Source organism: Juglans microcarpa x Juglans regia, chromosome 7D (assembly GCF_004785595.1).
Source record: "Juglans microcarpa x Juglans regia isolate MS1-56 chromosome 7D, Jm3101_v1.0, whole genome shotgun sequence".
NCBI classification, from domain to species: domain Eukaryota; kingdom Viridiplantae; phylum Streptophyta; class Magnoliopsida; order Fagales; family Juglandaceae; genus Juglans; species Juglans microcarpa x Juglans regia.
The window spans coordinates 257,143-278,548 of NC_054606.1; the positions used below are offsets into that span (position 1 = coordinate 257,143).

The following is a 21,406-nucleotide window of genomic DNA, read 5'->3' on the forward strand; positions in this document are numbered from 1 at the left end:
GATTGTATAAACATTTTTGTATAAACTTTTTGCAAGTGTTATGCCATTTTTGTTGCAAGGGAAGCTGCGCAGGCTTCTGCAATTTTTTCCATAAAAGGAGCTTTTGCCAATCATGGATATTTAATTTCCAAATTCCCCCCATCAATCTGCTTGGGAATTTTGGCAGTGAAAGGTTTGCAATTCCAACTGTAATATAGTAGGCTGTTTTGATAGAGAAATTTTCATTTTGGTTTTTTATCCAATTCAGACAATCTGTTCGCTGACTGAATTGGGGCAGCAAGATTTTTTGAATTTCTTTTATGCTTTCCTGCTCAAAAAGGGTGTGCAATTTGTGTACATCCCATATATGGGATATATGGTTAAATAGATCAGAAACTTTCAGAGTGGGAATGGCTTATATATCTTGGTTCCGTGGTTTGGGTCTAAAATTTTCTAGTGTTGATATCCACGGATCTAACCAAACTTTGACTATTCTTCCATTAAAAATCTGAAAGCACGTACATTTTTCTAGTAGATCTATTGTCTTCAGAATTCCTTTCCAAAAAATTGAGTTGCATATTTTTTGTTTAGCCTTCCAGGAAAGAGTAGAGTTTAGGTACTTCTTCAATAGGAGTGAGTGCCACATATCTTGATTCGTTTGGCTTATTTGTCATCTTGTTTTAGCCAAAAGAGTTAAGTTCATATTCTCTATCAGTCTTAAGCCCAGGCCTCCTGCTTTTTTTGGTTGACATATCGACTTCTATGATTTAAGATATAGTTTGTGCTTTTGATCTTTTTTGGTGCCCCACCAAAAATTTTTGAAACTTGTATCTAGCAATTTGCAAATTGATTTTGGTAGAAGGTGTGTTGACATTTGATATGAGGGAATTGTGCTTGCCACTGTTCTAATGAGCATTGTTCTACCTGCCTGTGATAGAATTTATGATTTCCAATCTTCCAGTTTTTCTGTTGATATTGTCCATCAGTCCTTTATAATTTTCTTTCTCTGATTTCCTAAATGATGTTAGTATTCCCAGATATTTCATTCTTGATGTTGATTCTTTGCATTGCATTTGGGAGAGTATCGCTAATCGTTTGGCTTGGCTAGTGTTTCTTGTGATGTAGATCAACGATTTTTCCTTGTTGACTCTCTGGCCTGACCACTCATGATATTTTTCCAAGTTATTGCTAATAGTTTGGGCATTCCTTTCCTCTGCTTTCCCAAAAGTAATTAAATCATTTGTAAAAAGTAAATGAGATATTGGGGGACAGTTTTGACTTAACTCGATGCCTTCCATTTTCTTTGTGCTTTCAGATCTTGCTACTAATCTTGAGAGCACTTCCGTGCACAATATAAAGAGGAATCGTGAGATGGGGTTGTCTTGTCTGAGTCCTCTTTTAGCTTTAAAAAAATATCGGGGAGAGCCATTGATGAGGATTGAAAAGGATGTTGTTGTGACACATTCCTTGATTAAATTGATCCAAGTGCCACTGTATTCCAGAGCCTTCATCACCACAAACATAAAATTCCATTCAATGTAGTCGAAGGCTTTCTTCATATCTATTTTGATTGCCATTTGACTAGTTCTTTCCCTATTTTTCTTGAGTTTATGAAACAGCTCATATGCAATTATGGTGTTTTCTTTGATATTACGCCCTAAGACAAAAGTTGTTTGAAATGGTGAGATGATATTGGATGGTGTTTGCTTGAGTCAATTAGTCCAAATTTTTGTGATGATTTTTTAAATGACGTTTGGCAGGCTAATTGGGCGAATTTTTTTTGGAGAGCATGGATTTACTATTTTTGGAATAAGTGCAATATTGGTGTAGTTTATTTGTCTTAGAAGTTTCCCTCTTTAGAAGAAATTTTGGACTGCTACTATGACTTCTTTTTCAATAATCAACCAATAATGTTTGTATAATAGAGTCGTCATTCCATGGGGTACAGGTGCTTTGTGATTTGGTATTTGCTTTAATGCCCCATATATTACTGCTTGACTTGGTAGAGCTGTTAAAGAGACGTCTTCCTCATCTGTGATTTGTTTTTTGATCTCCAATTCTTTTGAAATGATTGGTCTGGTAGAAGTGAATATGGACTTGAAATGGTTAATGAAAGATGGTTCGATAACATCTGGATCCATTGACCAATTACCTTGGCTTAATTTGATGGAGTCGATCTCGTTGCTTCTTCTTTGGATTGTTGTGGAAAGATGGTAGAATTTTATGTTCAGGTCGGAAGTAGTGAGCTAGTTGATTCAAGATTTTTGGTGCCATAGAGTTTCTTTATTTTTCAGTTGGTCCTGTAGGTTCACTTGAAGCTACCTCTCTCGTAATAAATTTTGTGGGTTCAGAGATTTGCACTATAGCTAGTTAAGCTCCTTTTCGGTTTCTTGAATGTTGGTTTGGATTTTTTCGAAGTGAACTTTATTCCAGTGCTTGAGGGCTTCCTTGGTGGCTTTAATTTTGCTGCAAAGAAAAAGTCTGTATTTCCATTGAAATGTTTGCATCATGCTTCTTGTTCTCGGGTCCAGAATTCTTCAAATTTGAAAGATGTCGCACGCCTCTCCTCTTTGGTCATGTTGAGTAGAAGTGAGTAATGGTCTGATGCCGAGGAGGTAAGGTGTTGGATGGTTGCATCCGGGAAAAGTAGCCTCCATTTCAGGTTTGCTATTTTACGATCTAGTCTTTCTGTGATAAACCCATTACTATGATGGTTATTTGTCCAAGTGAAAGTAGGCCCTGTGTAGCTGATATCTATTAGACCATGTGTTGTAATCAGATTTTTCAGCTCGCGAATTGAGGAAGATGTTACTGGGCGTCCCCCCTATCTTTTATGTTTGATTTAATAGATCATTGAAATCTCCAATGCAGATCTATGGGCTGGGAAATGAGAGTTAAATTGTTTCCAACAGCTGCCAGAATTTCTCTTTGTGTTGCCACTATGCTGGAGCATAAACAAAAGTTGCTAGCCAAGGGTGATTAGGAGGATCATAGTAGATTAAAATAGATATTGCATTCATATTAACATGTACTGGCTCTACATTTACATCAGGTCGCCATATTAGCAAAAGACCTCCTTTTTTTCTGAGCCTGTGAAGTGTACAAAATGATGGAAACCTAGACTATTTATAATGGATAAAGTGCTTTCAATGAGCATCAGAGTTTCCGACAAAAATATAATATTGGGGTTATATTTCTTAATATTTTTCCTTATACTTCTGATTGCCTTGGGGCGGGGCTAAACCCCTGCAATTCTATACCATAGTCTTCATGGAGCAGGGAGAGGTATGGTTAAGCCCGCCTCATTAACTTTTTTGGATTTTCTGAAAGTAGTTGCATGTGGGGTTACCTTGTGGTAAGGTTTGACTCTGCAACGTTCTTTTGTTTTTTTAATTTTCCCAGAAGCTTTTGTTTGCATCTCCAGCAGCATAAGAGCCAATAATTCATCCTCTTTGATAGATTTTATAGCACTTTCATTGGATTGAACTATGGGTTTGTGGATGATTTTTTGTACTTTTAGTTTTGCTTGCTAACTATCTTCATGGATCAGTGGTGTATGCCTCAACACTCATTTCGGCCCTTGTGCTTTTTGTTTCTTCTCGCTGAGTGATGGCAGAGTTGCTGATGGGTAGAGTTCATGCTTCAGCTTCTGACTTGATTTGCTCGTGCGTGCCACAATGGGCTTTCCTATGTCTTGCTCTGTGTAGAAGATGTTGGGAAATTTGAAAGCTTCTTGGGCTATGGGTTGTTTTTGTTAGGCCCATCATTTTTCCTCATTGACTTGTCGGTATTGGATTGGTGGGTGTAACACATCTTCCCGTAGACTATGAGTGTTACGTAATTTTCATAAAATATAATCCGGTAATAGATACCATATTAATAACATGAAATTAGCATTTATTTCATAAAAATATTTGTCTAATAAAATGTCTTCTAAAAATATTAAATGAATAAACTGAATAAAATTTTTATCATAAAAGTAAATTTTATTCTAGGAAGTCTAAAATTAAAACAATTGCTCATTCTAATCCTACACTGCCTACTCTTGTTCATCATTCTCACCTGGATGGTTAAAAACATGAAATAAACTAAAATGAGTCAAAAACTCAGTAAGAAATCCATTACAACGTAAATGTAAGAAATATAAGATTTTTCTTAAAATTTTCATGCTGAAAGCTTAAAATTCAAACTCTTCATGCTGATGCTTGTGTTATGCATGACAGATTTATCTGAATTAACTGATCTGACTGACCAACACACTTAACCCTGTGTGCAAGGTTGTGCACTGGTCCTAAGGGGAGCTGCTGATAGTATTATGACATATTATGGTGGACTATGCTTGAGTCTGTGGCTTGCATATCCACCCTGAAACTGCATTGGTACTATGCATCTAAATGAACAATTTATTAAATTGATATGATCTTATTTTGCACTTGAACTTAAAATATCTTACGTATCTTATGCGATGTGAGATGCATGACATAATACGTATATAATTATAATTTCTAATTATGAACATGATGTGGAATGACATGATCGTATGCTATGCTGGATGACATGTTTGCACAATCATGACATACGTGGCATGTAAAAGAGGTTATGAAGAATTGTCTTTAATAATATAATTTATCTAAACTAACATGTGATGATCCTAATTTGTGATTAAACTACTTACATCGCTGCGCTGCTTTCTGGATCTCACTTCGTAGCTCATCACATGTACGAAGTATTAAACGTTACTAAATCTGTCTGGAAAAATGTGTCCTAATAACCTACTTAATTAAATTCATACCATAGGAAATAATAAAATAAATATTATATTTAATATGAAAATCAATGAATGCTAACATCTTAAATTATTTAAAAAAATACTGATAACGTATTAAAATTTCTACACTAATATATTTAGTTTAAAACTTAAGCCTAACTTAATTGTTAAGCAATGTAATTCTATTTAAGAAATCCAGCCCAGCCCAACGTAAAATAACTTATTAATTTTTGTAACAAAATAAGACTTAAGCCCGTCAAAGAGATCAGAGCCCACGTAAAATATCAGTCCAAAAACAATTCAGCCATGTCTAAAGCACTAAGGGGTATATATATGTAATAATATCAAAATAATCCATCGTTACATTCTAGAGGGAAGCTACACGTCAAGCGGTTAAGGGTCTTAAGAGCAATTTGGTAAAATAGTAAATCTGAAAGTACTTTACAGAAGGCAAGCATAAAATTAACCTACTTGACATTACCAAAGAGAAAGCAAATGAACCGTGCGGTATAGGGGAGTTTTAGACTCACTAAAGGAGAGACGTAATCGTTTAGGTTTAGCATTTGTATTGTTGTTGGATTTGTAAGATATCACTTTGTAGCTTTATGTATAGTTTGGGATTAAATTTTATATTGATTAAGTATGTAGAATGTTGCAAAATTAATAACTAATACAAGTCAGATAAGGATGAGGTTTTTGGAATCCAAGAAAGCAACCCTTACTAGACAGACCATGATAATGATCAAGTAATATATATTTGAAGGGGAATTGATTGTCTTTAGTAACATGCCATGCAAATTGATGGAGAAGATGAAGTTTTTGGAGGTACTTGTGAAGGTATCATTAATGCCGGTGATCCAAAAGTAGGAAAGAGAAGAAAGCTCGGCAAATGCATCTTCGGCCAAGCTCCACAAACCCTTAACCTGCCTTTTGCTTTCTCTTTAAATCTTACGTTCTGTCCCTTTTTTTTTTTTTTTTACATCACATTGGCATTCCTGTCCGAAGAAGAAAGGGATTTAGCTAGTATATATATAACTTTTCCAGCACGTGACCTCCATTCCCTTGAATCATATATCTATATCTATATCTATATGTATATTATTCAAACATGGTTACGCAGAAGGAAGGGCACTGGTTATGCAAGTTTCATGCCATCCATCCTTGATATATGTTATTTATTCACTGTGAAATAAAGTCGACCAAGTTTAGTCCTTCGGAAGGATATTACTTGTTATAAAACGAGCTGCTTAACTCTTAAATTGCAGCTTTTATCTCAGCATACGCGTGCAGGGAAATTGAAACTGCAACAATCTTGAGCTGCACCATTGAGATCTGACCTCTTAAATTATTAAAGAAAAATTGAACCTTATAATTTTATTTTATTTTTTGAAATGTAGTTATTAGATTAGCAAAGTTATTATTTAAGCCATAATTATTTTTCTTTTATTTCTAATGTCTTGTCAACCAAAGTAACCAACAGTGATAATGTTAACCTTTGGCACTTTTTACACATTTAAAAAAAAAAAAAAAAAAAGTTTATGCTTTCCCTCCATTTCCCTCTGGTCCTTTGCGTTTCTACGAATAGTCAGGCAGCTTCTTCATCAAAGCATTCTTTGCTTCATCCAAAATATATAACACTAGCCACCGCTGTGGCAGAGAGAGAACCTTTTAACTGTTATCTTCTTTTTAATATCTTCTGCCTTCTTAAATAGAACGTCTTTGCTTCCGAATCGGGTTTGAGATTTCTTGTGAGGTGCTACTTATTGTAGATTCTCATAGGAGCTATGTAAGAAAAAGAGAATGAAGCTAGTGGTGGTGGTAGTGGATGCTCATGATCTTATACCCAAGGATGGTGAAGGGTCTGCCAGTTCATTTGTAGAAGTTGATTTTGAAAACCAATCAAGCCGAACCAAAACTATCCCAAAAAACCTCAACCCCATTTGGAACCAGATACTTCTCTTTGATTTTGATGAAACAAAAAACTATCATTACCAAGCCATTGAAATTTCTGTTTACAACGAGAGGAAACCAATTTCTGGCAGAAACTTCCTTGGTCAAGTAAGAATTCCTTGCTCAAATATTGTCAAGAAAGGTGAGGAAGCTTATCAGAGATTCCAATTACAAAGGAAGTGGTTCTTCTCATCTGTAAAAGGTGAGATTGGACTAAAAATATATATTACACCAGAATTTGACCCAAAATCTCCTCCCCCATCCTCTCCAACAAAAGCCCCGAGTTCTCGACCTCCACCTCCTCTTAATACCCCTCCCATTTCAGAAAATACAAATCTCCAAGTCAAAACACTAGCCACTGTTCCAAAAACAAAAGTTCCTTTTGTCAAAACTCCAAAAACTACCACAGCAGAAACCGTGAACGAAATTTCCATAGTTGCTGTTGAAAACAATTCCAGTTCCCCAGTTGCAGCAGTTGAGTCTACTGGTGCTGATCCTGCTGAAGAGAGAGAGGAGGTAAAAGAACTTGTAGAAGAGAGAGCAGGAAGAGTCCAACACATATACAAACACCAATTTGTGCAGCATCCAGGCGTATCAATAGATAAACGTTCACAAAGTGTCCCATTCACCATGCACCAAGTCAATCCACAAGGCCATCCTAGCCACCAAGACGACTATGATTTGAAAGACACCAACCCACAACTTGGTGAGAGATGGCCAAATGGTGCAGGATATGGCGGAAGAGGATGGATGAGCAGTGAGAGATTTACAAGCACTTACGACCTTGTTGAGCAGACGTTTCATCTGTATGTTCGAGTGGTGAAAGCAAAAGATCTTCCTCCTAGCTCCATCACAAGTAGTTGTGATCCTTATGTGGAAGTCAAGCTAGGAAACTATAAAGGAAGAACCAAGCATTATGAGAAGAAACTGAATCCAGAGTGGAATCAGGTCTTCGCTTTCTCAAAAGACCGAATTCAGTCATCAGTACTAGAAGTTTTTGTAAAGGATAAAGAAATGGTGGGAAGGGATGATTATCTGGGACGAGTGGTTTTTGACCTGAATGAGATTCCAACCAGGGTTCCGCCTGACAGCACACTGGCGCCTCAGTGGTACAGACTGGAGGACCGGCGGGGACAAGGGAAGGTAAAGGGCGAGATCATGCTGGCAGTTTGGATGGGAACACAGGCTGATGAAGCCTTCCCAGAGGCATGGCATTCAGATGCGGCTTTTGTATATGGAGAGGGTGTTTTCAACACTCGGTCAAAGGTGTACGTATCTCCCAAACTCTGGTACCTCAGGGTAAATGTTATTGAAGCTCAGGATGTGATGCCCAATGACAGAAACCGCCTCCCAGAAGTTTTTGTCAAAGCTCAGGTTGGAAACCAAGTGCTCAAAACCAAGATATGTCCAACCCCAACTACCAACCCCCTTTGGAATGAAGATTTAGTGTTTGTAGCAGCTGAGCCTTTTGAAGAGCAGTTGTTCATTACCATTGAGGATCGTATGCATCCTTCGAAAGATGAGGTGTTAGGAAAGATAAGCCTACCGCTGGACACATTTGAAAGGCGACTGGACCACCGAGCAGTTCATTCTCGATGGTTCAATCTTGAGAAATTTGGTTTTGGAGTATTGGAAGCTGACAGGAGGAAAGAACTCAAGTTCTCAAGCAGAATTCACCTGAGAGTTTGTCTTGAAGGTGGATACCATGTACTAGATGAATCAACTATGTACACAAGTGATCAAAGGCCAACAGCAAGGCAGCTATGGAAACAACCAGTTGGGATATTGGAAGTGGGCATTTTGAGTGCACAGGGACTTCTCCCAATGAAGATGAAGGATGGCCGAGGAAGTACGGACGCTTATTGCGTAGCTAAGTATGGCCAGAAATGGGTTCGAACAAGAACAATCCCCGACACTTTGAGTCCCAAGTGGAACGAGCAGTACACATGGGAAGTTTACGATCCTTGCACAGTCATAACATTGGGGGTTTTCGACAATTGCCACTTGGGTGGAGGGGAGAGATCAACAGGCAATGCAGCAAAAGACTCGCAGATTGGAAAGGTGCGGATTCGGCTATCAACACTTGAAGCTCATAGGATACATACACATGCTTACCCACTTCTTGTTCTACAACCACGCGGAGTAAAGAAAATGGGGGAGCTCCAACTAGCGGTTCGTTTCACTACACTCTCTCTAGCTAATATGGTATATGTTTATGGGCATCCTTTGCTTCCTAAAATGCATTACTTGCATCCTTTCACGGTGAACCAAGTGGACAGTTTGAGATACCAAGCCATGAATATTGTAGCAGTACGGCTTGGTAGAGCCGAACCGCCTCTCAGAAAAGAGGTAGTGGAATATATGTTGGATATAGATTCCCACATGTGGAGTATGAGAAGAAGCAAAGCCAACTTCTTTCGAGTTTTTTCGCTTCTTTCAGGCATGTTTTCTGTGAGCCGATGGTTTGGTGATGTTTGCAACTGGAAGAACCCCATCACATCAGTTCTGGTTCATATACTTTTTCTAATATTGATTTGGTACCCAGAGCTTATTCTTCCAACTCTCTTCCTCTACATGTTCCTCATTGGGTTATGGAACTATAGGTTCCACCCCAGACACCCGCCTCATATGGATACTAAACTCTCATGGGCAGAGGCAGTGCACCCTGATGAGCTTGACGAGGAATTTGACACATTTCCTACTTCAAGACCGCATGATATAGTTCGGATGCGGTATGACAGACTTAGAAGCGTCGCAGGGAGGATTCAAACAGTGGTGGGAGACATAGCAACACAGGGGGAGAGATTTCAGTCTCTTCTCAGCTGGAGAGACCCAAGAGCGACTGGCCTCTTCATATTGTTCTGTCTTTGTGCAGCTGTGGTGCTCTATGTGACACCATTCAGAGTAGTGGCTCTGTTGGCAGGCTTGTATCACTTGCGGCATCCTAGGTTCCGGAGTAAGCTGCCTTCTGTACCCAGCAATTTCTTTAAGAGATTACCAGCTCAGACAGACAGCTTACTGTGATACAAATGGTTCGAATTTCTAGTTTGGGGGATACCTTCGTTCCTGTGACTTCAATCTGTGTCTCGTTTGAGATTGAGTTTGAGTTTCAATAAATATTTTGTTTTCTTCTTTTAGTTTTCATAACGCATTCCCTTTATACTCGAGATATATTCCACAATAATATACAACATCATGATTCATGAAGCAGAGCCTATAATAAGTTCCTTCTCGCTATATTCATGCTTTACAGCGCTCATTTCACCGTGCTTTCCTCACTACTGATTTCCTATTCGTTTGGATATTTACCTTCTTGGTTTTCCTTTTACCGTTAGCCAAGTATAGATCATGAGACCTAACAATACCGCTGGAGATCAAGCAGGGAACCCATCTATTGAGACAGAGAGAGAAACCAAACCAAGCTAGGGGTTGTTGTCGGGAAGTTAACCTACGTAAAATACACCATTTCCAGAGACCAGAAGCAGATAACTTGGAGTTTCTCCTCTTGGCCAGACTACTTAACGGGGTTGAGGCGCACAGTTGGAAGTTAGATCAAGATCATAACGCGTTTAATGCATTCACCTAACCTTCTTTTCCTTGAGCAAATAACATAGGAATGGCATAGCATAGCATTTCAATCAAATGATATGTAACTCAATCGACGAGTGCAAAAACAATCTCATTGAAATATGGCCTCGCCCGATCACCATGTATGCATATATGTGCATATCATTAGTCACCTGCATCTCCACAACCAAAATTGGAAAAAGGAAAATCCATCGAACAAAACACAGAAAATGTAACTGTCAATTACCAATGGAACTAGATGAGTACAACCACCATGACCAAGTTCGAAAAAAGTAAACAGAGTAATGAAGAGAATCAGCCCTATTAATTTGCCAGCGCTTCCTCTAAAACTTCAGTTCATGAGGTTTCATGCCAGCCTTGAGAGAAAACCTTGCAGCCAAGTAGGCCTTCAAGTCTGAAACTCCCTCAATGGATTTTAACAATGCCGCATCAACAGCTTTCTGATCATCTTTTTTCTCTTGTGGGAGCACATTTCTCTCCTACAATTAGGACACACAATAGATAATCAAAATAAACAAACCCAAAAAACAAGACAAGTGTTATAGCCATAAAAAATCCTACAAAAATAAACTCTCAAATTGACATATCTTGATATGATACGTTAGGTTTTACTTTACAATAAAAGTACATTTACAATCTAATGTATCACATTAAGACACAAAAGTTTGTGGATTTACTTTTATAAAATCTCTTTGTGGCTAAAGTATTTCTCAAAAACAAACACCATTCACTTTATTTGCAATCAAGCTACTAACCTCTTTCTCGGTCTCAAAAAACTCCCCATCTCCTTTCTTTTTCTTCTTCTGAACTTCCTTAGCAAAATATTTGTCATCAAACTTATCCACGTTAACTCCAGCAATGTCAATCTTCATCGAAGTAGCAATCACATAAGATTGATTCACACGTCTTAGAGGAACACCATTAATCTTGAACGGTCCTGAATGGGTAAGTAAAAGTAATATCTTAAAAAAATCAGTGATTAAAGTGCACCTCACTCTGATGATCAATAAAACCAACACTTGTCTGATAAATTATCCCAAAACCAATCTCATGCAACTCCAACCACAAGTACACTCCAAATATTTCACAAGTAGAACATAATGTATAGAAACAAAAACTCAAATTAGTATGATATCAACAGTTATTTATCTTAATACAACAACTTCTCATCCAAAAACAGAACAAAAAATTAACCAACACAAGCTACACACCAGTGACCAAAAGCAACCCGGATGTAAGCTGCTTCAGGAAAACAACTCTTTTTCCCTTGAACCTCCCAGCAAGTATGATCAGCACAGTACCCGCTGAAATACTCGCCCTACAAATTGCAAGAAAATAAAATCAAATGAATACATGTATTCCAAAAAAATAATAAAGACTACATAATAAATGTAATTAATTTTTCAGTAAGAAATGGGTACTTCGGCTGCCAGAATTGAAAACCCCAATTCAGTCATCTAATTGAATTTAAAACCAAGCGCGTGAATAAAAATACCATAATAGCTTTAGTAAACCGGATTCAGAAGTTTTAATTTATTCCGTCACTTTCTGTCACCCCATATTTCACAAAGATTAAACCAAATTGAAAACCCTACAAAAAAACTAGATAGACATACGAATCTACCCCATCGAATGACGAGCATAACTTCCAAAAATTTTCAACGTTTTCCAATTATCTACCAATGGAGATAGACAGGAAGATATTAATTGAAATGAAAGCTACCCCTCTTATAATTCCATGTAGACATTTTCACCCACTGTAAAGCAAAACAATTTCCAAATTTCTCAGCAACAAAACAATACAAAAAGAACCCAACATCAAAACAGCCCCCTCAGAAAACAACCGAATTTACGAACAAGCATACCGTGTATATATTTAGGAGATCTGAAGAAATACCTGAGCTTGGTGGGCCTAGGCTTCCGCTTGTTTACAAGAGGCTTCTTGACATCATCGGCGGGGTAGAACTTGGAGGGCTTCTCCACCGGAGCCGGTGCCTTGTGCTTGGCGTCGTGGCGAGGGAAAACGCCACCGTTTTTGGCTTTGATAGCCCAAAGACCCCTTTTGTGGTACATCTTAGACCTTGAGTACTTCCCAATACCGCGAATCAGATCAGGGTTCCTGCTCACCTTTGGGGTTCTCTGATTCGGCGCCATGGATTCCTCTCTCTCTCTCTCTCTCTCTCTCGCCGTAAGTGAATGAAAACGAGAGGCTCTGCCACAAAACCCTAGTTTGAGAGGGATATATATAGAGGTGCAAAAGGCATCCAAAACCCTAGCTTGGGCTTAATGGGCCCTAACTTATCTAGAGCCGTGACAAGAAAATAAAACGAATTTTAATTTTAAATTAAAAACTGTAAGAATCCGAAAAACATAAAAAGATGAGAATTGCTTACAAAGAAATTAAAAAAATAAATTCAAAATAAATATAAAAATGGAAAATAAAATGAAGAAAAGTGAAAAACTAAAATTAAAAAATATATATAGTTTTCTCTGATTTATTTGTTTTATTCAGAAAAAAATGTTAGTTTCGTTAGTTTTCTAACTTTATTTTTGAATTGTTTGGCTTTATTTTTCAAATAATGTTAAGTACACTCGTGGAATATATAAGTATCGTACAATCGTTTTAAAAAGAGTGAGGTTTACGATTAAAAAATTAGTTCTTTTTCATGTAAGTTCTGTATTTATTTATTTTTTTCAAAAGAATTGTGCGGCACTTGCGCATTCCACGACTGCAAATATCATTTATCTTCTTATTCTCATGCGCCGCTGTTTTTTTTTTTTAATTTCAATTATTATATTTCTCGTCTTCACTATTCTTCTAAAGACTTAATTTTTTAAAATTGTTCACTTTTTATTTTTCTCTAACAATTCTTCTCCAATAGTATTAGGCTGCGTTTGGATGTTAGGAGTGAGTTCTGTGAAACCCAAACTTGTTTCCCTCTCGATTTTTCTTTCTAGCCGACTTCCCTCCCTCTCTACTCCTCACGAGAATCCTCTTTCTTTGTCCCCTTGAAGCCCATGTCCCTCCACTCAAAGCTGACGCTTACAACCTCCCTCAGTGTCGAGATTGAAAGTCTGAGACCACCCATACGAACGAAGCCTTCGATTCCTCCTTCCCTCAACCACGTCTCCTACTGAAGTTAGCAATCCCTTCGTCATCCTCCCTTCGTCTTCATCTTTTGGGAAGAGCCATTTCCCCTTCCATTCATCCCAAAAAATCCTAACTTTCCTTTCCTTTCATCCCGAAAAATCCTAACTTTCGAATTTTCGGCACGCAGTTCCACTTCCGGCACGAAGCTTCATTTCCGACGTCTGCTACCACAAATCCGATGTCCTATTTAAATGGGTATATTTTCTATTAACATTCCATAATTTCCTCTTAGGATTTTCTTATCTACGAAATGTGTGATTTATTTTTTTATCTACAAACTGTTAGAGGTTTTTAGGTTCTTTCTCTTTGTATTACTGAATGGTATTTTCATTCTTTGGTTTGAAGGTGTGGTAGATATCTATTTTCTTTCTATTACCAAGAAACGTGAAGATTTTTTTTCATTTCTGTTGTAATCAAAATGGCAATTTATGTTATTTTCGACTGATTTCTAGTACCCAAGATTCTTCTTCAAAGTTTTGATTATCCATTGTGGAGGGAGATGAAAAGGAAAAAGAAGAGAGAGTTGTGAACAATCTACGGAGATTTTTCCTATCATTGTGAAATTAAATATTAAGGTTTAATTTAAGGAGAGATTATAATATAGGACTTGCAGTATTGAACATGTAATGTTGTATATATCTGGGTTATATTATCTGATTCAAGAGAGAGAGTTTCAATTCTCGTAAAGAAAGAGATGGAAGAAAATATTAGCATAGGGCTTGAAGTGACACTGTGTCTTAGGCCGCCAAAGCCAGTAGCGGCCTGAGTGACGCCAGAGGACCCATCGCCCACTAGGGTGTGAAAATTTTGTCAGAGCTATGAAAGATAGAAGAAAATGCAAAGGAACTTCGAAAGAAAAACAAAGGAATTGAGAACTCAAGCAGCAGAGCAAGAGTCACAAAATAAAAGAAAAAAAAGACAAAGTGAGTATAATGGGTTTCCTAATGTAGAGGAGGGTCCTTATATAGGCGAGGTTGATGTTTAGCCTCTCAAGGCGTCATAACTCCATGTATCACCACATGTTCTCCCAAGAAAGTCAGAAACCCTTGATTATCGCAACCATTATAGAGCATATCTACTGATACGATGTGCAGAATCAATGACTATGAAAAATGGAGCCATGACATAAAAATCAAAGGGACACCATTCAATGCGGAAGCTTAACTGGCGTTGTGTTGCCATGTATGCAAAATATGAGTGGTCATTCAGCATGCGGCAAGACGAACTGAGAACTTGACTAGACACAAGGTCAAAAGAAATGAGAAGAATTCCTTCCGGACTCGTATGGGAAGAATTAGCATGGTAACTACAAGGAATTTGTCCCCACTACTTAAAGCCCACTGGGTCTCCAACCAATACCCAGCCGAGGACCCCCAAACTTGCCTAAGGGATGAAACATCTCCCAAGAAGGGGCGCCGAATAGTCGACGAGACAGGTCAGCATAATAGTCTGTGACCGCTTTTAGGAACCCAAAATTCGCACAGAGCACATCAAGAAATGTCGAGGGAGGCAATCAGTATTAAAGATATGAACAAATGGCTAAGCGGCTAGCGGGGTCAAAAAAGTTAAACCGGATGCCAACGGGGTGGGTCGAGAATCTTTGAAAGCTCGACGGGACATAACCGTCCAAATAACAAAGTACAGTACGATTAAAACGATGGTTGTATTCTGAGAATGACTATCTATAAAGGATAAGCAAGCGCAACATGACCGACTACCCAAAAAAAAAAATAGAGAGAGAGGCAAAGGCAAGACATGACAAACAAAATATGGGTACTAGTCAAAGTATATATATATATATATATATATATATATATATATATATGTATGTATCTACAAGCCGCTGGGAGACAACGGGTTGATACATGTGTAAAAAAGAGAGAAAGTGTGTGTAATGAAACAATAAAATCTTTAAATTTCAGCTCCAAGGGCACTGGTCACAACGGCAGCAGAAGCAGGGTTGGCTGACTCCACAAATGTCGGTGCAGGAACGATCGAATGAGGGAAAGTATCAGGCATCTCTTTCCTTCCTAGGTCATGGTTGGTTTGAAAGGATGTCTCGCTGGTGGGAATATTGGCAAGCACAAGCCTCTGAAGCTACTTAGTGAAAGATCTCGAATGCAACTCTGGACTCTCCAGAAGGAATGCCCATATTGATCTGCGGCCTTCAACGACCCCACGTCCCCACGCTTCGTCACGAAGTCTCGAAAACCACTTCAGTTGCCCTTGTAGGGAGAGGGTGGCGTCCTGAAGATTTTGGTTCAGCTGCTCCAACCACTTCTTCTCCTCCCACTCTGGATAAGTCATCCTAAAGACTTTGGTTGAGCCGCTCCAGTTAGGTCTTCTCCTCTTCCCACTTCTGCTTGTGCTTCCACTGGTGACGCTCCAGCTTCTTTGCACTTTTGCGCTCATCTGATAGGTTAAGTCTCAACCTCTCGAGTTCTCACTTCAACTGCTCCCTCTCCTCCTTTTCATCGCGAGCACGACCCAAGTTCTCCTGGATGGCTGCCTCCTGGCCATCCACAATAAAAGTTGCAAGCTAAAACGTACCCTGGCGACACAAAGGAAAGACTAAGAAAAAGGGAGAGGAAAAGAGAAAAGAGTAAAAGGCGGGAAATGAACGGTCGAACCTCGTGGAAAAAACCTGACAAGCACTCAACAACCCTACCAGTGGCCTCCTCTCGACTCCCTTCCATGGCCAGCCAGGGCAAAGAAGGAAGAGCTTCCACAAAGCCTTGAAATTTAGGCAATCTCGCAAAAACTTTGGGAGGAGCAGACGAATCCCCACTCAAACCCCCCGGACGAGGACCAATCGCGACATTTGGAAGAGAGTCACCCCCTGCTGGATACTCGGCCTGGGTGAGTGGTTCATTAGGTGGACCCTCGCCGACCGTATCACCTATGGAACCACCACCCTCGGGGAACTCAACCTGGACGAGTAAGTCGATGACTGAACTCCTCGGACCCTCATCGACTGAGATATGTAGAAAGGAATTCTCCCCTCTCTGGAGATACGACCTGGACAGAAGAATCTACAGTGGGACTCTTCGAACTCCTAAGGATTGCAACGTTTGGAGGGGACTTACCTTCTGTATGATTATCTGCCTCTATGAGGTTGCTAGAAGTAGCCGCCACCCTTTTATCAGCAGCCTCAAGAGAATGACTCCCGACGGCCAAACGAGACGAAGAAGGAGAGATCTACGAAGAAGATTGATGTCCCTCATTAGGAGTGGTGGACACGAAGATACTATGGAGGAGGACGTCCATCTCGACCTCCCCAATCTGTCCGTATTGGAAACTCCCGACGGTTCACCTGGTTTACTGGAAACTCTCATCCACGGCCAGATACAAAAAAGAATTTGGGAGACTAATCCTTTACTTTGCGGTACCGCGACTCCAAGGTGACTAGAGCATGGGCTGCTTTGAAACTACATACATTCTCCTTTTGCTGTAACACCTTGTGGGTAAGGAGAAACTCACGATTATTAAGGTTCGCGTCATCCGGGAAGGATTCCAACAAAGCCTACCGCCAGATAATGTTGCAGCACATCAACAATCTCCGACCATTTAGGTGCAGTTGGGAAGGGGCCAAACCAAGATGATCTAGAAGATCACGAACGGGGCGAGGGAATGACAATCTCAAGCCGCATGTAAACATGGAAGGGTGCAGGGGCACCCTAGTGGAATGACCCTCAACGTCGATGGCGCCTTCATCAGGACCAGGAACTTCAAAGGAAGCGGACTCTGGTACTTGGTAGGTGAGGGCTAAGGAGGTCAGAGTTGGTTTGCTAGTAGTCAAGCGCCATCCGCTGCCCAAAAACAATGGCCTTGTATTTGCAGAGACCCCGCTGGAAACGTTGAGTTGAACATATTTTTTGGAGGCCATCACCACCAGCGTAGCAAAGAAGATTGGTCGGAGATAAGAAAAATCAAGAGAACTAAAAAGTGGGACAATCACAATGCAGTGGGTGGAAACTAGGTCTCTCTCCCACGTTTTATAAGTAGAGGGTGATGGTTAGACTCTCATGCACCATGGCGACAAGGGTACTCACCGTTTCGGGTTCTAGGAATGTGGTTTACGAAGCGATGCAAGCATGAAAAAACTGCCTGACACCCCTTTATTAATGAACTTGAAAAGGTGTCATGAAAAGGTGAGCCTATCAAGGAAGATAGGAACGCCGTCAGAGACGCCAATTGACAAAAGCCTTCTGGGCCTAAGAATAACATCATAAGGTTCCCGGCCATGGTAGTGAGGCGGGATTAGATCAGAAAGAAATTCTCACTATACTCGTCCAGTGAGAATTAACGGGGTAAATGTAAGGAAATTTTCCCCACTAAAAGCCCAAGAGGCCCGTAAATGGAAGGGAGTAAGATAAAAAACCTAGCCCGGAGTAACGAGCCCCTAACCCAGCCCATGGGAAAGCTCCTCTATACACAACCTGCAGGAGGAATGGTGCTGTAAAGGATGAGACTCATTGATCTGAGGCCCCTTCGAGTAGTATCCAGTTCTCGAGCTCCCGCCCACACAGCAGGCATAATATACGAGGAGCCATTGATCTACTGACAGAAAGGGGATGAATGGACCAGAAGGGAGATAGACTGAGAAAATGAGGTCGGATAACCATGTCACATTAATAGCTATTGAGAAAATGAGGTTGGATAACTATGCCGCATTAATAGTTCTACCACCCGGACAACACGCCATATTAACTACGTTGTCGAACAACCACGCCACATTTAAAAACTCTGACACAAGGAACAATACGGAGAATAGAGATGTCATGGTAGCAGGCACTATCTGCTTCTCAGGCCTGTAGTATAAATAGCAGATCTCAGGTACGAGAATATTTTTCTGATTCCTAAACACTCTTACTTATTTGCTACTCTCCAATAATATTTACTAACTTTGGCATCGGAAGTTACCCGGCTCCTAGGCCGCCCTCTCAAAGCTGCAGCCTTTTATACCTTGTGCAAGGCCCGTTTTCGATTACATGAATTGTTGGAATTTGGCCTAAAGGTACGCGAAACACGACGTTAACAAGTCACATTAAAGAAGAGCAACATGCACCATGCATGACGTTGTTTCGTTTTGCTACGTACGGTTTTAAGTTTGTTTCATTTTGACTATCTTCTTTCTAAATCGAGAACACTGATTTTGTTCCTTTGACTGAGTGGAATTGAATATAAAAATGCAGTCGGTGGTCACTGGCAGAGAGCTCATGTGGAGCTTTTTCCCGTCTCTTTTGGGTGGCTGGCATTAAATGGTCGCTATGCGCAAAAGACATTATAAATAAAAGGCAAAACAAAATATATAATTTGTCATAAATGAGCAAAGACGAGAAGAAAACCATCAAGCCGCAGTTAAATTATCAACTATATATGATGTGAAGTAGTTTTGGCTGATTCATTAATGGAATTCATTGGCCTGGAGAGCATAAAACTGTGAAAATAGATGTGCAGTAGAGCATGCTAAATGTTTATCAAAATTTGAAGTAGTGCAAGAAGCTAGTCACGATATTTGAGTTTATTAACCGTTTCATCTGCAACACCAATCGTATTTCTCTGCATTTTTTTTTTCTTCCAGATACAAAACAGATAAATAGCATAGCTGGCATGAAGGTGGGATGGCTAGTGTGATCCCAAGTTAGGACAGAGTTGCAATTTGGCATGAGCCTGGGCCTCCTATAAAATCCGAACCCTTCTCAGACTCCTTGTTTGCAAGGAGAAAGTATTCAATAAGGGAGACAGTCTCAGTTGAAACATGACGCATTTTGGTACCAAGGTTTTGCCACCGCTGGTGTTGATGTTGGTCATGACAATTAGTTTGATGGAGCCGGGAAAGGCCGCTGCCTCTTGTCCCAGCACCTTCTTCTCGGCACTTGTTCAGCTGATACCATGCAGGGCAGCAGTTGCACCTTTTAGCCCACTCCCACCAAGTGATGCCTGCTGCAATGCCCTCAAAGCTCTAGGCCAGCCTTGCTTATGTGTGCTTGTGAATGGACCCCAATCTCTGGTGTGGACCGGAACATGGCTTTGCAACTCCCCGAGAAGTGCACCGCCAACTTTGAACCATGTAATCTCTCTCTTTCACAACTATTTATTTTGTTTTATGCTCCACAGCCTTGAGTTATGAACTTATGAAACTTCCCGATTGATAACACAAACTATTTGTAAGTATAGCTTTTTGGGGTCTCCATTTTCGGGTATAGTAAATGTACCAAACTACATTCCAAACCAATGCCATCTCTAGGGTCGTTTTAAGCCTGTTCCCAATTACCTCCCTGTCAAAAATGTGTTAAAAGATCGAGCAGTGCAATGGGCCTTGAAGTCGATCTTATACTGAAGGACCAGGTCAACACTTTTCCTCTGAACTTTGCATCATTATCAACAAGAATAATTCTATTTGAAGATGTTTACACCACATACCATCTACGTGATATAATTTGATTTAAAAGATAAATTTTAAATTTTACAAATCAAATTATGTTACGTAGATGATAAGCCTTTAAATAAGATTACTCTTATAAATACAGCCACATTGAGATTGAGATTGCACTAACCTCGTCATTTAGTTTAAATCATGCAACGATATTGATCTTAAAATTGTGCCCTTGCTCTGTTTTTTTTTTTTTTTGAGTGCAGGCCAAATCATGAAGTAAGATATACGAGCCTAGACCCGAGCTAGGAAGGCTCCATGAATAAGTGTTCAAGAAGTTTAGGGGTCTTTTGGTTGTAATATTATCCGATGCTGATCATAATAAGAGGACAAATGTTGAGTGGATTTAAGCTGTGATCCACGGTACTTTTCACTAGTTTATGTAATTTTGCTAAGAAAAAAGATTGATCAATTAAACTAAAAAAAAAAACAATGACCGTTCTTGATCTATGACGCAATCCATTTTTCTAGCTCTATTTTTTGCCAAGAAACTGATATACAAACTTGCTTCTTTTTTTCTTTTTCCGTGAATCGCTTACCATATTATCAATGGCTAACTTTGCTAGGGTTGAAAATTTTAAATTCTCGTGTTTAACCTGAAAACACGATGAAACCAGGAGCGATCGAAGATCGGGAAAGGAGAGGCATCCCCTCCCAAACCCAAATTGGCATCAACAGGGCTGTAAAATTTATTTGGTCGGTTTCGGTCCTCGAGGAACTCGACTTTCAGTCTGGTCTCGGGGTGGGTGATTTTTGAAACCTACCGAACCAAAACCAACCGAACTATATATATTTAAAATATTATATATATTATTCTATATAGTAATTATATAAGTTAATTATATAATTTTTATCTATTCTATTATCATTGATCATATAAAATGTTAAACAATATATACTATCACTTAATAATATATTATAATCCACATTAAGAATTAACTTAATTTTAATTTTAGTAATTTAAATAATTTTTTTTATTAATCTATCTACCAAAAAAAAATAAAGATTAATTTATTTATTTGCTATTGGGTCGGACCGAATGAATCAATAGCTAACGGTCCTGTCTGGTCCATATGGATATTCGGTCCGGTCTAGGGAGGGAAAATCTTGGATCGAAAAGGTTCAGTCCGGTCCTAAAAATTTCCTATATATGGATCGACTGAACGGGACCAAATTCACCCCTAGGTATCAAGCCAATGGAATAGGTAAAGAACCTTCAATTTGGGCATCGTTCGAGAAGTTAAGATGATCTAACCATAAAAATTTTTATAATTTCATTATCAAACATTATTCAATCATAAAATACTTTTCAATTTTAAATATTCAACTTTTTCATTTAATTATTATGACTTTTCCAAACGTCTAAATAAAATACAAAAAAACAATACAACTATTTTAAATTTAAAAAAATTATATTCAAATAATTTTTAACTTTATAATATTTTTATTCAACTTTTTTTACTCTTATCTCCCAAAACCTAATAATACATCTTAACGCAAATCATTTCACTACTATTTACAGAATTATCATCTC

The 21,406-nt window shown here is 39.0% G+C and overlaps 3 protein-coding genes across 3 annotated transcripts; 2 read left to right on the forward strand and 1 right to left on the reverse strand.

Moving 5' to 3' along the window:
- The first annotated feature begins 6,431 nt into the window (after positions 1-6,431).
- Positions 6,432-10,380, forward strand: LOC121239274 (FT-interacting protein 1-like). Its single transcript, XM_041136485.1, has one exon. The coding sequence runs from the start codon at positions 6,548-6,550 to the stop codon at positions 9,719-9,721; it is 3,174 nt and encodes a 1,057-aa protein (XP_040992419.1). The 5' UTR covers positions 6,432-6,547; the 3' UTR covers positions 9,722-10,380.
- A 77-nt stretch (positions 10,381-10,457) lies between these two features.
- On the reverse strand, positions 10,458-12,512 carry LOC121239275 (60S ribosomal protein L6-like). The gene is made up of 4 exons (XM_041136486.1): positions 12,183-12,512; positions 11,497-11,603; positions 11,041-11,222; positions 10,458-10,764 (listed from the first exon to the last, which is right to left on the reverse strand). Exons 1-4 carry the CDS (start codon positions 12,437-12,439, stop codon positions 10,609-10,611), a joined length of 702 nt encoding a protein of 233 aa, XP_040992420.1. The 5' UTR covers positions 12,440-12,512; the 3' UTR covers positions 10,458-10,608.
- A 6,537-nt stretch (positions 12,513-19,049) lies between these two features.
- LOC121239708 (protein LIM1) lies at positions 19,050-20,346 on the forward strand. Its single transcript, XM_041137007.1, has 2 exons — positions 19,050-19,509; positions 20,079-20,346. The coding sequence occupies exons 1-2, from the start codon at positions 19,198-19,200 to the stop codon at positions 20,088-20,090; spliced, it is 324 nt and encodes a 107-aa protein (XP_040992941.1). The 5' UTR covers positions 19,050-19,197; the 3' UTR covers positions 20,091-20,346.
- The last annotated feature ends 1,060 nt before the right edge of the window (positions 20,347-21,406 follow it).

Excerpts from the sequence above, each read along its gene's own strand:
- LOC121239708 (XM_041137007.1), top strand. The coding sequence starts at position 19,198 with ATGACGCATTTTGGTACCAAGGTTTTGCCACCGCTGGTGTTGATGTTG.
- LOC121239275 (XM_041136486.1), bottom strand. The coding sequence starts at position 12,439 with ATGGCGCCGAATCAGAGAACCCCAAAGGTGAGCAGGAACCCTGATCTG. Across the intron at positions 11,604-12,182 it reads CCTAGGCCCACCAAGCTCAG|GGCGAGTATTTCAGCGGGTA; the intron begins GTATTTCTTCAG and ends TGCAATTTGTAG. Across the intron at positions 11,223-11,496 it reads CGGGTTGCTTTTGGTCACTG|GACCGTTCAAGATTAATGGT; the intron begins GTGTGTAGCTTG and ends TTACCCATTCAG.
- LOC121239274 (XM_041136485.1), top strand. The coding sequence starts at position 6,548 with ATGAAGCTAGTGGTGGTGGTAGTGGATGCTCATGATCTTATACCCAAG.